The sequence below is a fragment of the Carassius carassius genome, chromosome 2, assembly GCF_963082965.1.
Source record: "Carassius carassius chromosome 2, fCarCar2.1, whole genome shotgun sequence".
Classification (NCBI taxonomy): Eukaryota; Metazoa; Chordata; class Actinopteri; order Cypriniformes; family Cyprinidae; genus Carassius; species Carassius carassius.
The window spans coordinates 48,552,049-48,567,722 of NC_081756.1; the positions used below are offsets into that span (position 1 = coordinate 48,552,049).

The 15,674-nt window shown below is 37.0% G+C and overlaps 1 protein-coding gene across 36 annotated transcripts in view; it reads left to right on the forward strand.

Annotated features, from left to right (window-relative positions):
* The window catches only part of LOC132111166 (adhesion G protein-coupled receptor L3-like), a 277,367-nt gene extending 262,007 nt beyond the window's left edge, over positions 1-15,360 (forward strand). For 10 of the 36 annotated variants that reach the window (XM_059518437.1, XM_059518445.1, XM_059518453.1 and 7 more), the window contains 3 exons: positions 48-173; positions 1,919-2,015; positions 13,431-15,360. In XM_059518437.1, the coding sequence (XP_059374420.1) occupies positions 48-173; positions 1,919-2,015; positions 13,431-14,269 (1,062 nt within the window). In that variant the 3' untranslated portion in view covers positions 14,270-15,360. Of the gene's footprint in view, positions 1-47; positions 174-307; positions 359-1,918; positions 2,016-9,872; positions 10,002-12,443; positions 12,496-13,430 lie in introns of all 36 variants that reach the window. The other 26 variants (XM_059518330.1, XM_059518351.1, XM_059518336.1 and 23 more) reach the window with 11 other exon arrangements.
* Positions 15,361-15,674: the final 314 nt, after the last annotated feature.

Genomic DNA, 15,674 nt, shown 5'->3' on the forward strand with positions numbered 1-15,674 from the left:
TGTGTGTGTGTGTGTGTGTGTGTGTGTGTGTGTGTGTGTGTGTGCAGGTGCGTAAAGAGTACGGGAAGTGTCTGCGGACTCACTGCTACAGCGGGAAGAGCGTGGAGTCGTCTATGGGTTCAGTGAAGAGCTCGTCATCACGCGGCCCGGGACGATACTCCTCTGCGTCGCAGGTACAAACACACACAAACACAGCAGCACAAACAAAAGAGATTTTGTGAGTGTCCATGTGTGTGTATTCTCTCTCACTCTCTGTCTCTCTCTCTCTCTCTCTCTGTGTCTTTCTCTTGTTTTCTTTCATCACAAGGTCCATCCTCCTCCTTGTATGACAAACTCTTCACAGTTACAGTATGAGCAAGTAACTATCAGCCCTGTGACTTCACACACCTCACACCTGAGCAGCTCAGTGCATCGCATTTGTTTTGATTAAATTTGCATTGGGTTAGAAGTACTTCAGTAAGAGATTCCTCATAAATGTACATTTGTATATTACCCGTCAAAAGTTTGGAGTAATTCGTATTTTGTATGTTTTTGTCTCTTCTGCTTACAAAAGTTGCATTAATTTGATTCAACTTACAGTAACAACAGTAATAATATGAAATATTATTTTTTTTATTGTAGAATGTAATTTTTTTCTGTGATCAAAGCTGGATTTCATTTAATTAATTATTAATATTATTTAATAATAATTAAAATAATTTATAATGCCATTATGCCAAGCTTTTGACTCACACTTTTAAAAATATTATTTATTATTATAATTATATATATATATATATATATATATATATATATATATATATATATATATATATATATATATATATATATATGTATATATATATATAATTGCATGTAAAATGGTATGCAGTATGCAATGATACTCATTTCTATCAGCAGTAATTTATATCGTTGTCACATTACCTCCTTATTAAGCATTTTTAGTTTATAATATGGTTTCCAATTATCATATTTTGCATTTTTAATTCAATTTGGTATGTTATTCTTTTTGGAAATTCAAACTCCAAGGAAAGATTATTTGAGTTAAAATTTATAGCAGATATAATTTAATTAATTTAATTATATATGCATTTTACAATAAAATCTGTTCAAAACCAAACCATTTAGTCTACATTTTGACAGTAGCATGACATTTGTATGTGTTTTGTTTTACAGTTCAGTCTGTTTCATAACAGTATTTCATGGATATTTACCGCACAGATATATTGAAACATTTGCATACTACATGCAGTATATATTCTATCCCACCGAAAATAAAAGTAGTCTAGTAGTCTTTTGCTACAGGCTTTTTAGAATAAAAACTCAATTCAGTCCCAGCACAAAGAATTCATTCCTTTCTTGAGAAATCTTCATTTCCATTCAATCTCTCGGACTGAAGCACCGCGCAGGCAGGATCTCCATTGTATGTTGTCCTTGTCTCATACAAATCTTCAAAGCTTTATGTATCTGTGCTTTAACATCTCGTCTCCATGGTAACGGTTTATGTGGTTGCATGATCTCCATGGAGATGAGGTTTCCAATTTGACCTTTGACCTTTTAGGGGGTCATGTGCAAGCATGTAAGGAGGGTCTGACATGCAGCAGAAACATGCTCGTCTGACCCGTGAGCGAACGAGTGTGTGTGTGCATGTGTGTGTGTGCGTGTGTGTGTGTGTAAATGTCAGAGAGATGAGAAACGAGAGGATTCTGCTTCTATACTGACAAACAAACGCTGCTGCAGCGTGCTGGGAGCATCTCAGGCGGGATACAGCAAAACATGAACATTGTGTTCATGCCGTTCCAAAGCTGTGTGATGGTTTGAAAGAACTTTGATTTCTGACTGATTTGTGTGTAGCAGGTGAAGTGTTTTGGCTCTGATCATGTGAGAGCCGTATGTGAAACGCTGTTGTTGTTCACAGAGCCGAATCCGCCGCATGTGGAACGACACGGTGAGGAAGCAGTCCGAGTCTTCATTCATGGCTGGAGACATTAACAGTGCGGTGACACTCAACAGAGGTACAAGCACACACACACACACACACACACACACACACACACACACACACACACACACACACACACACACTCACACTCACTCACTCACTCACTCACACACACATTCACTCACTCACTTACTAACACACTCACACTCACTCATTCACTCACTCAATCAATCACACACTCACTCACTCACTCACTCACTCACTCACTCACTCACTCACACACACACTCACACTCACTAACTCACACACACACTCACACTCACTCATTCACTCACACACTTACTCACTCACACTCATTCACTCACTCACTCACACTCACTCATTCACTCACACACTTACTCACTCACACTCATTCACTCACTCACTCACACTCACTCATTCACTCACACACTTACTCACTCACACTCATTCACTCACTCACTCACACTCACTCATTCACTCACACACTTACTCACTCACACTCATTCACTCACTCACTCACACTCACTCATTCACTCACACACTTACTCACTCACACTCATTCACTCACTCACTCACACTCCCTCATTCACTCACACACTTACTCATTCACACTCATTCACTCACTCACTCACACTCACTCATTCACTCACACACTTACTCATTCACACTCATTCACTCACTCACTCACACTCACTCATTCACTCACACACTTACTCACACTCATTCACTCACACACTCACTCACTCACACTCATTCACTCACTCACTCACACTCACTCATTCACTCACACACTTACTTACACTCATTCACTCACTCACTCACACTCACTCATTCACTCACTCACTCATACTCACTCATTCACTCACACACTTACTCACTCACACTCATTCACTTACTCACTCACACTCACTCATTCACTCACACACTCACTCACACTCACTTACTCACTCACACTCATTTACTCACTCACTCACTCACACTCACTCATTCACTCACACACTCACTCACTCACACTCATTTTCTCACTCACACTCAGTCACTCACTCACTCACACTCACTCATTCACTCACTCACACTCACTCATTCACTCACACACTTACTCACTCACACTCATTCACTCACTCACTCACACTCACTCATTCACTCACACACTTACTCACTCACACTCATTCACTCACTCACTCACACTCACTCATTCACTCACACACTTACTCACTCACACTCATTCACTCACTCACTCACACTCACTCATTCACTCACACACTCACTCACTCACACTCATTCACTCACTCACTCACACTCACTCATTCACTCACACACTTACTCACTCACACACTCACTCACTCACTCACACTTACTCACTCACTCACTCACTCACACTCACTCACTCACTCACTCACTCACTCACTCACTCACTCACTCACTCACACTCACTCATTCACTCACACAAGATAGTAATGTAAGACATTTTGTCAAAATATGTCAAATTTTAAATCATTGTTTTATTAAACTTTTATCATATTTTAAACAAGTATATTTATTTTGATGTTAAGTACTTGATTATCATTTTAACTGTGGTGTGTAATTTGACATTAGATTTAAAGTTAATATATTTTTAAGTGCACTAAATTGCAACTTGACCATGACAAATGTGTAATTTCAAAGATCATTTCACAGCATGCAAGTCTCAGTAGAAATGTATTATCATTATTTTATATTTTAGTTTATCATAAAGGTTTGTCAGTACATTCAGCAGCACCATGTTTCAAAGGCAACAGAAGTAATTATGTAATGAAATATAAAATTTCAAAAATATTTAATGTAATAAAAATGTAAATTATAATATATTTTCATTTAATTGCAAATAGCATGTTATTAAGTTTCCAAAACACTATATTCTTTAAGGGTGCTTTCACACCTGCCTCATTTAGTTCGGTTGAATCGTACCAGAGTTCGTTTCCCCGTTTGTGCGATTCGTTTGGGCATGTGTGAAAGCAGCAATCACACTCGGGTGCGCACCAAAAGCGAACCAAACAAGCGTACCGAGACCTGCTTGAAGAGGTGGTCTTGGTACGCTTTCAAACGAACTCTGGAGTGGTCTGTTTGTGGTGAGAACGTGATCCGACCTCGAACCGACCCGACTAAACCAGCTGCCATGGTCAGCTGCGCTGTGCATTATGGGATGAGGAAGTGTTTGTCTACAGTTTGAGCTTTAGCATGGCAACTCGTGGACAAACTTGAAGTAGTGAGGAGGTGCGGAGCCTCATAGAAATTTGGTCAGATGACCATGAGCATGTCGGAGTTAAGAAGAATTAATGCACGCCTCTGCTTGAAGTTACGAGCGATGCCCGCTTGCCGTTTGCAGTGCATTAGAACATTGTTTTCAAGCCGCATCCGCGCTTCATTATAGAAATGTATTGTTTGCATATTGTGGTGTATACAAACAATGTACTAGATTATGGCCAGGGACAAAACCAGCCCGCTCAGTCGTCTCTCCATACTTGTGTTGTTTGCTGGCTTTCCCTCTTCTGTTGGAATATTCCCACATGTAAATTCTGACCAATCGAAAAGCAGTTTAGGAAATACGTCATGGCCAATGAGTGATGTGGATGTTGTCATGTGACTGCATTTTGGTTCGTTTCAACTGGTTCGGACCAAAGCAATCAGTGTGGTGTGCTAATTTTATTGCTCTCAGCTTGGTTTTACATGCTTTATCATATTTATATTTAATCCAAAATCAGGTGCTAAAATAGAAGTAAATTCTGTATTAAAATCTGTATCCTACTGGAAACAAGCTGAAGTTAACCAGCACCTGCAGAGTTTGCCGTTCCCGTATAACTGCATGTTTAAAATCAGTGCACAAAAACTGGGAAAAGAGAGTTCAGAAAGATTTCATGGCTACCGATAAAACTTAAAACTGTGCTCATGTTTCTTTAATGAAGATCTTACCCATCCTGACATTCAGTACATTAAACATTTACAAGTAAATTCAGAGTGTGTGAGTTTCTCCTGTTGTGCGTCAGAAATGCTGCTTTTAATGCGTGAGAAAAGTACAAAAAAAAAAAAAACATTATGATGTCTATTTTCATAGCCAGTAAAATAAAAAGAAAAAAAACTGGTAATTAAACTTGAAAGACTTGAAATAATGACAGTGGTTTGAGATAAGGAGAAAATAGTAAAGTCCTGAAAGTTAAACTTAACACAGCTTTAATAATTGGCAACAGAATGTAATGAAGCTCATTTCATTTACATTTAGATTACATTCATGTTCGCTCAAACTCTGTGTATATTGTGTAAATGAGCGGTAAACAGGTGGAGCGTGGAATATGCCGTGTCTTAATTCGAAACATTTCCAGTCGAGCGGAATGACAGCAGTGATCTGCGGACGCTTCAGTCGTTGTTCATGCCCTCACTGAAAACTGTGTGATCGGACAGAACAGAAAAACATCTCCGGCTAATTCACACCATCCAGTCACTGCAGACTCACCCTGCTTCAATACAAGGCACCTTCCACAAATAGCACACAAAATAGTGGCACAAATGGCAGTTTTCCAGGTGTTTCTTGAGCTTGCCAAATGCATTCAAGAAAACATTTTTTTTTTTTTTTTATTGAAATTTTTTGTTTTCTTTTGTGTTATTTTAGAATAATTAAGATTGTACTATATTTTTTTTACTTATGTTTTTATTCATTTTTAATTCATTTATATTTATTTTTTCCATTTTAATTTTAATTGAAAGTTTTGCATTTTTGTTGTGTTTTTGTCATTTTTAGTTACTCTTTTTTATATCTCAGTATAGTTTTCATTTATTTAAATTTCAGTTTTCTTTTTATTGTAATACACCGTTGAACTAAATGAAAATAAGAAATGTTACTTTGGCAGCTAGATTTGGTAAAAAGTGAACGTGTATTCTTAATACCTTTAATAACCACCAAATATTGCACATGTTGTTGCTTCCTTAATATACAATTTTGGTAATAAAAATTATTATATTTTGGGTCAAAGATAATAAAACAATAAAATAACTTTGATACAGCTTCAAATTTTATTTCCCCCCATATATTTTCCCTGAGCAAAGAAATAATGACTATGGTATATTTTTAATATGATTTACAGAAGATCTCCTCAAAAATGTCATTCAGTGTAACAATAGATTGTATAACAAAAAATTATTTTAAATAAATATGTGACGCTGAATGATGATTACGATTAATGGACGTTACTTCACTCATATACTGACAAGTTATTTGAAACAATAAAGTAAATACTTAATTTTATTAAATCATTTAATATGCTTTCTGTGTATATACTGTACAAATCACTTTTGTTAATGCAATTTGATGCGAAATGGCATGTTTTATCTATAGATTCTATAGATTTATTGTAGGATAAAGTAGAGAAGGTACCGATCACCATTTTGATACAGATATTTCATGTTTAAAAATACCAGGAAATTGGCATAAATCCATTCAAAAGATGTCAATAGACATTTTTCCAGTCGAGGCAGGATTGATCAGATTTAGCTCGTTTTATTCTTAAACTCTGGATTTGAAAGTGTGCAGGAGAATGAAGATCTGCTCTGAATATCAGACACCTTTGTGAAGCTGATTTCTCTCTGTCTGTGTTCTGATCAGAGAGACACTAATGTTCTGTTATGATGATGGATTGACCCTCTCTATAGAGAGGAAGTGTCACGATGGCAATAATTAGGCTCTCAGCACTTAACCCAGACGTGTGTGTGTGTGTGTGTGTGTGTGTGTGTGTGTGTGAGAGAGAGAGAGAGACGCTCCATCATCATTCATACTATCTCAAGACCATCGAAGAATTACAAGAACCACAGACTAACTTTAAAGAAAAGATCTGAAAACTTATTTTAGGAGTGCCAGTTAATTTAAATATTTAACACAAATAACAACTACAAATTATTATGGAAATATTTTTTATTATTTAATCACACTTTTTTGTTGTTAACCCATTCAGTCATAATTCATGGGTCATCGTGAGATAAAGTCAAGTATGACAATATATTTAATAAATAAATAAATACAATTATATTATCACATAATTTCAACCTTTTGTCATAATTTTAGACTTTATCTCATAATTATGGCATAGTTGCTCATACTTTTGACGTATAATTTCGACTTTTGTCAGAATTTAGACTTTTTTTCTCATAACTGACTATCTCATAATGACTATTTCATATATTTGACTTGTCAATTTTGACTTATGTACTACCTATTACTATAGCAGATAGCACTGAGTAAAGTTATATTATGTAAACTTATATTGCTCAGTACTTTCTGCTATGTGTGTGTGTGTGTGTGTGTGTGTGTGTGTGTGTTTGTGTGTAGTTATTTATATAGAAGTAATGTACCACACACACACATACTGAAAGTACTTATATAAGTTTATATAGTATAGTAGTACATGGTGCTATTACTGCTACCCTAATATTTTATGGTTTTAATCTTATTCATTTTCAGATGTCTTCTGCTAAATTATAGTGTTTAGCTCATAAAATTAGGCAAATGTGTTAACTGCAATAAAATGATTTTTTAAATCATTATGCATTAGACATTTTTAATCATGTTAATGTGTTGATTTTGACAGCCATAATTTGTTTATGAGTCATTTTAGCTCATTTTTGGAGATAATTTTTCAGAGGTCAGGATCTTCTGTGCAAACGCTGTGTAGGTCAAAAGCCAATTAGTGTAACCATTTCGTTTGCAGAAAAGGGTACATTTAAAGATGAACCTCCCTGTCTGTCTCTTTCTTTCTGTGTCGTATCTCTGAAGGTGCTCATCTCGGTGTACAGCGTTTGATTTCAGAAGTGTGTAATTAGCCGACAGCATAATAAATCTGCCTACGCTGATAATCACAATCAAACCTCTGTTGAATAAATGAGCTCATATTGGAAATGATCTTCAAAGGACATTCAAACAATGTGGAAAGTGATTATACAATGACATATTTTTTTCAATTGACTAATTGCTAGGTTGTTTGAATGACTTAATTGTTTCGGTTAGGATCATGTCCAGACTTCTTTATTTGTGTTAAATGGGCAGTATATATATTTAAAAAAAAAAAAAAAACCTGAGAGCTGATATTGATAACTAAAAGCATAATCAAATTAGCTAAACTATTTAATAGACAAATGCGAGGGGTGATGTAGAACTTTGTGAAAATCAGGTAGGCTAATCTAATTTTGTGGAAATGGGTACGCACAGATTCTGTGTGGACCTGCTGAGAGATTATGCATAATAATAGAAACACTGCTCACAACAGGCAGTTTCTATCCAACAGTTATTGTCTTGAAAGTGAAGAAGATGGAGGAGAATTTGTTACAAAAGCAGTGCTTTAAAAAGGGGATACATTTTTGAGACACACTTGGAGATATATAAGTGTCAGCATGCTAAAGCATGTTAACAACCTTTCAGAGAAGTTCTGCCTCTAAATTCATCCCCATTTATCACCACTGATGGAAATATTAAACACTCTATGAAATGGTTTGATGAGCAGAGTTTTCTTTCCTTATTTGGGCAGGACATAAAGGGTTTGTTCCTTTTTAAATAACCTCTAGCATTGTGTTTACATCACAGCCTTGAAACACAATTTGCTACATGCTTTTACTAGTCAAATGTACAATAAGTGAATTTAGGGGGAATAATATTCTCATTCTTTTGGTAGCCTATTTCTGCCACATAAGGAGAAAAAAATAATGACGAATCATTATTATGACATAAAAGTCATAATTATGAAATAAGTTGAAATTATGAGATAAAGTCATAATTATTTAATAAAAAGCATTATGACACTGACAGAACATAGACATTGTGATAAATTCTGTTATTACATAGACAAAATTGACTAATCAGAATTATGAGATACTAAGACATAATTATGAGATAAACTTAATATAATGAAAAAGTCATAATTATGAGAAAGTCATAATTGTGTAAAAGGCGTTATGAGATTATGATAAAACAGATTTTGTAAAATGAGTCAGATATTATGTAAAATAAAAAAAACTATGAGATACTGTCACAATTATAAGATAAAGTCTAAATTATGACAAAAGGTCAAAATATGAGATAAAAACTGTTATGAGATTATGACACAACAAATTGTTAGATAAAAAGTCAGGTATAACTAAACGATCTAAATGTAAAAAAATGTCAAAGTTATGAGAACCTAAGTTAAAATTCTGAGATAAAGTCAAAATCGATACTATTTCAAATTATAAGATCTATTATTATATTAGCATAATATAATATAATATATATATATATATATATATATATATATATATATATATACATATATGTCATTATTATGACTTAATATCTCATAATTGTGACTTATGTCGTAATTATAATTTATTACAGCATTATATATTTTTTTCTTATTTAGTGTAAGTGGACTTCCTTACAAAGCATTTGATTGCGATTATATATATATATATATATATATATATATATATATATATATATATATATATATATATATATATACATATATGTCATTATTATGACTTAATATCTCATAATTGTGACTTATGTCGTAATTATAATTTATTACAGCATTATATATTTTTTTCTTATTTAGTGGAAGTGGACTTCCTTACAAAGCATTTGATTGCGATTATATATATATATATATATATATATATATATATGTGTGTGTGTGTGTGTGTGTGTATAAATGTATGGCCTAGGTGCAAAATGATTCATCAATATTTTTGGTGTTGGTAAAATAGATAATGTTCTTCACAAATGCACTGCAACACTCACTTGCTTTTTTTCTGTGGCTGCTGATGAGTCGTCTGTATGATAACGATGCTAACATTGTTGCTGCATTTGTTTGATCTTCTCTGTGTGTTCTTCTCTCCATCTGTGCGGCTGTATCAGGTGCCATGGCCAATCACCTCATCCCAAACTCTCTGCTGCGCGCTCACGCCTCTAACAACCCCTATAACACCTTACTGGGCGATTCAGCCATCTATAACAACCCCACCCTCAGCATGTACAACACTCAAGGTGTGCTGCATTCTTCCGTTGCTTTGACTTCCAGTGCACTAATTATGTGTGTGGGTGTGTGGTGGGGGAAAGGGCTCTGCTATGTGGCTTCAAGCTGAATGTGTCTGTGGTCATCTTTGTCTTTTGTCTGGTACAGTCTGGTCCAAACAAACACATAATACCCAATGAAAAATTAATTCATAGAGCTGAGATAATTATAATAACTGATGGCTACATTTTGTGGCATGACATAAATGCAACACAATCTTTATGTGCATTAGTGCCTAATTGCAGAATAAAATCACCCACTCCTTTGAAGACACGTCACACTAATGTGTCTGCTGCAGGTGGGTTTGGACAGCCACACTAGACTTGATGCAACTCAAAACAATTAATGCGCCTCTAGCATGCGAAACAATCAGTAAGACTTTATACATCTGAAGACCAAAAATCTACCAATCTACTCATGCTGCAGTGACCTCAGAAACCTGGTATTTTAGGACAAGTAAGGGATAAGACATTTTAATATATCCAGAAATGCGACTGCAAACTTTATAAATCCATTAGTGCCAAATCACAATACAAAATAGTCCACTTCTCTGAAGGCATGTCAGTCTATTGTGACAGCAGAGCTACATGGTTTTTGTGGCATGACGCAGCATTCATGCAGCTAAAAACAATGAATGTGTTTCTTGCACTCAGACAGGAGTGTTCCTGTTGGCCAGAAATCTACCATGCGCTCATGCTGCAATGCTCGCTGTAGGTCTGGAATTTATATCAGAAAGACTCAGAGAGAAGGTAAACGTTAACATGGGAGGGAAACATCAGCGACAGCAACTGTGAAAATGAAAGTTCAGTGCTTATATACTCCAGGTGTCAAGCAGTGATTGGTCAGACCTGTTAGTATGAATAAATGACGTGGCATTGGAATCTTCCATTTCAGGGAAAGCAAGGAATTATCTTTTTTACATCTAGACAGAAATAGGAGTGCAGTTTTATACTTCCATCAGTGCTTAATCACAAGACAAAACTGTCCACCCTGGACTGAAGACATGTCAGTTTAATGTGCCTCATGCATTAAGGTTTGGACAGCAACGCTACATTGATTTTGTGGTTTGTCAAATCATTGGTGCAGCTGAAAACAATAAATGCTTTCATTGCATGAAAACACTCAGTAAGACATATATGCTGCAATTTTCGCCAAAGCATTTCAGGATGAGCATGGTATAACAAAGTTTTTATTTTAATTTAAAATTTTTTATTAAACATTAAAGCAACTGCAAATTTTTACATGCATTAGTCGCAATACGAAATCATCCGGTCTTATGAAGACATGCCATTGCTTAGGCACTAAGTGTTTCTGTGGTGTCACTGCACTGATGCAAATAAAAACAATAAATGCACTCCCTGCATGCAAAACACTTAGCAAGACATCACACATCTAAAGTGTTAAGACCCAAAATATACCCTGCACTCATGCTGCAATGTTTGCATGAGACATGATATTTCAGGATAAGCGTGGGATAACAGAAATGCGACTACAAACTTAATACATGCATTAGTGCCTGATATTTCATGATGAGCATGGTATAATGACACTGCAGATTTATATAAACACTTGTTATTCGTCCAATCTTGTCTCATGCAGAAGGGTTTGGACAGATGCTAGATGTTTTTTGTGGCATAACAGCATTGATGCGACTCAACCGAGCATGCTTTTTCAGACTTGCATGCAAAAAAGAGCAGTAACACTTCATATGCCACTTGTTCTTTTAGAACATGACTCTACTACACTCTAACACTGAGATGCCTGCAGGAGGCCTGGCTTCTCCTGTTAGCAGTAACGTATCTCTGCATGCAGCTGTTTTGCCCTGTCTGTCTGTTTCACTGGCAATCTGCTTTTTCCCCATCACCACCTCTTACTGCCACCTCCTCGAATGCATAGATTTGAAAGAATTCATAAGGCTCTAGAGACATAGAGACAGACGCGTTTCTGGACAACGTCAGTGGGGAGTAGCGAGCGCTGGATAACAACCTCTTCATCTACACTGACAACATTGTAGCGACCTTGAAATCTAATATCAATAAAAGCCCCGAAATTACGAATAGATCCCAGGCCACTTTTAATGTTCCTCTTTAGCCCGATCAATAACTCTCTTACCGAATGCAAGTCTAACCGTGGAACCACGTTCAGAGCGGAGAGCACCACTAATGGAGACAGAAGCAATTGTTCTGCCCTCCAGACATTCAGGGGGCTTTAAAGCACAATTTTATGGCATTTACATGCGCATCCTGGGATTTTCAAGGGGACATGGGGGTGTGTGTCTGTATTTGAGAGTTTAAACTTAGAGGTTGAGCGTTTATCTGCGCTTCATTAATCTGTGTGCATGTTCTATTTGAGCAGTCACTGTGAATGCTTACCTGTACCTTTTTCTCTTTCCTTTTTCCATGCTGTCCTTTAAGAGCCCTACAGAGAGACAAGTATGGGAGTCAAACTAAACATTGCTTACCAAATGTAATTTTTCTTAACATTATTACTCTTTCCTTAAAACTACAGAAAACACCATTCTGTTAAAGAGATGTTTTAGTCAATATCCTAATCAGAGAGCACTCTCAACCTCATTGAATTGAAAACCTAATTTTCTAGTCTCTTCATCAATCTTAAGTGATGCTTTTGTTAAAATAGAAACTGAGTGGACAATTCGGTGTTTTGCAACCAAATTCTTTTTTCCCAAATTAAAATATGCATATTTGTACAAGCCACGGATAAGTAAACCAAATGCTATTTATTTATGCTCAAATGATGAAGCTAAAAGTTGGTAAACAAGGAAGTGCTCCCACGTTTCGTTATATGAGTGTGGGAGAGTGGTTATAGTTCATGCTTGCACACTTTTTTTCATCAAGAATGTAACATCAAGGCGCTGAAAATATGCACAATTTAAAGTAAAAGTCTATAGGCGGAGAAGCTGCTCTCTCTGTACCCAATGACATATGAGTGTTATATAAAGGCCAGCATGATTTGGTTTGTCGAAAGCTTTTACATGCATTGGCTGTTGTGTATTGTTGTGTGTTTGTTCGTGCATTGTGTTTCTGTTTGCCGGCTTTGTAGATTGATTTTGGTGTTATTTGATGTGTTAAGATGAGGACAATTGAGGTTGCAAATTTATAGAGATGAGTTTGACAGGTAAGTCCATTATCACAGGTATAGCCGGCACATTTCAGTGAATTCTGAAATGAATTTTATACCTCATATCAGCCTATATCTCCTGATGAATCCAATCAATACTCGAAATAGCGATGGTTTGGAAGCTCAATGAGTGTCCACTTCAGGGACGAATGGTTTCAAGGTTTTTCGGTTTGTTTCAGCGAGCTGTTTTGCATGTCAGTCTTACAGATGCGCCAGGCGCAAGCTGATTTTAATTACTCTTCTCTCTGACTCTCCATTTGCAGAGGGAATCCTGAACAATGCTCGGGATACAAGTGCCATGGATACTCTACCACTGAATGGTAACCACGGCAACAGCTACAGCTTGGCCAGTGCTGATTACATGAGCGACTGTGTGCAAATCATCGACCGCACATACAACGTACACAAAGAGACCACGCTGGAGAAACGGATCCTGAAAGAGCTCACCTCCAACTACCTGCCCACCTACCTGAACAACCATGGCCACACTGCCGAGCACGGACGCAACCTCATGAACAAGTTGGTTAACGAAGTCAGCAATGGAGGTGGGGTCAAAGACTCACCCATGCTGCCCGTCAATCTCGCGTTGGGTTTGGATGATTCTGTGTCTTTCCCACACGAGGACTGTCTAGGGCTGGAGTTGATCAGGGAAGAGTCTAATGCACCCTTACTTCCACCACCACGACACATCCAGCCTCTTCCCTCCACCTTCAGCTCAGCCTCTTCATCGAGACGGCGCCTTCCGCAAGAAAACAGTGAGAGTTTCTTCCCTCTGCTGACAGAGGAGCAAACGGAAGAGACTCCATCGCCGCAGAGAGACTCGCTCTACACCAGCATGCCCACGCTCCCCGACCCTGAACGCTCCGACATGCATTCACTGCCCCGCGGCGGTGACATGCACACGCTCCCCAGAAGTGGGGAGCCAGATGACGTTTACTATAAGAGCATGCCCAACTTGGGCTCGCGTAACCATCTGCACCAGCTGCATAGCTACTACCAACTGGGCCGCGGCAGCAGCGATGGCTTTATCGTCCCACCCAAAGATGAGCTTTCGCCCGAAGAAACGCCGCAAGAAACCGCACACATGGTAACCAGCCTATAGATGGCACCTAATGCCCTGGATTCACACCCATAACCACTTGCCCAATGAAATCTAGACCTTCGCTGGCTCTTCTACGTTTCCGTACCGTTCTGTCGTCCGCAGTTGTTCACTTTTGCTTTTCCGTGTCTGCAGAGAAATGAACTACAGCAACAAACCTTGGGAGGTGATTTCGTATTCTGTTCAGGAGAGGATTATGGGTACTCTTGCTCGTTGAGGAATGAAACCTGACATCTTTTGGATTCTATTGGTCATGCACTTCTACTTCAAGAGAATGGACCTAAAAATGGATTTGCTGTATAACCTTGCGGGGCAGTGTGAGATTTTGTTGGGTTTCTACTCTCTGCAACCCTGAAGAAATACAAATAACTGCCAGAAACATTGTTAGTAGCTCAGTGCATCTAGTCAACACCAATCAAGTCTGTAATTTAAAAACTATTTTAATATCTTCTGTATCCATATTTGCTTTTTAAATATTTTTCTTCTCATGTGGTGAAAAGCAGCACATTTTAGAGAGGAAGAAGGGCGTCTTCACCACACGCTCTCGTGCGTCATTTCTGTTCTTTGCTGTATTAATAACAAATATCGAGAAGCGAGGGAAAAACTAATACTGGAGAATTCTACAATATTTCTATGTAAATGTACAGACACTAGTGTTAAACAGGATAGTGCTTATTCTGTTTCTATGCCCTCCGCTTCTGTAACCATGGTGATTTCAGATAATTTCCTTTCTCTCACAATGGGCTCGTCCTCAACGACAGGTTTTGATCCCTTGCTCTTTTTATAAATTATATATTTTACATTCACGTCTTCATTTCAGTATGAATAATGGCAAGTAGAAAAAAAATGACAGGACAGACAAAGAATTCATATTTTTCCTTATTCACTTTGATTTATAGAGTCCCGTTTGTAGATGAATGAAGAAAGGAAACATAACCTTGAAAATATGTTGCCATTTTGGAGTAGAAATATGAGAAGTATTGCGGCGTATGATCAATGGAGGTCGTTTTCATTCAGGAAGAGTGACAGAGATGCACTTTTGTGATTTAGCTGTAGAGATCCAGCATACCTTCTTTTTCTACCATTTTAGTTATCTATTTCACTGAGGGAAAAAAAGTACAAACTATTCTGCAAAATATCTTGGGGCAATTTTTATCATTACAAATATGATTTTATTTATTATTTTATTTGTTTAGTTTTTTATTTTTCTCTCCTGTGGTTGAATGACCTCTCACTAATATTTGTTGTAACAGTAATACTTGTTTGCCAACAAATAAAATGACTGACGGAGTGAAGCCGAGAGTTGCTGACTGTGTGCGTTTTCTGCAACCTGACACCTTTTTTTTTTTTTTAATTAAGGGCTCTTTTGATGTGAAAGTATGTTACATATACGGTAAAAAAAAAAAAA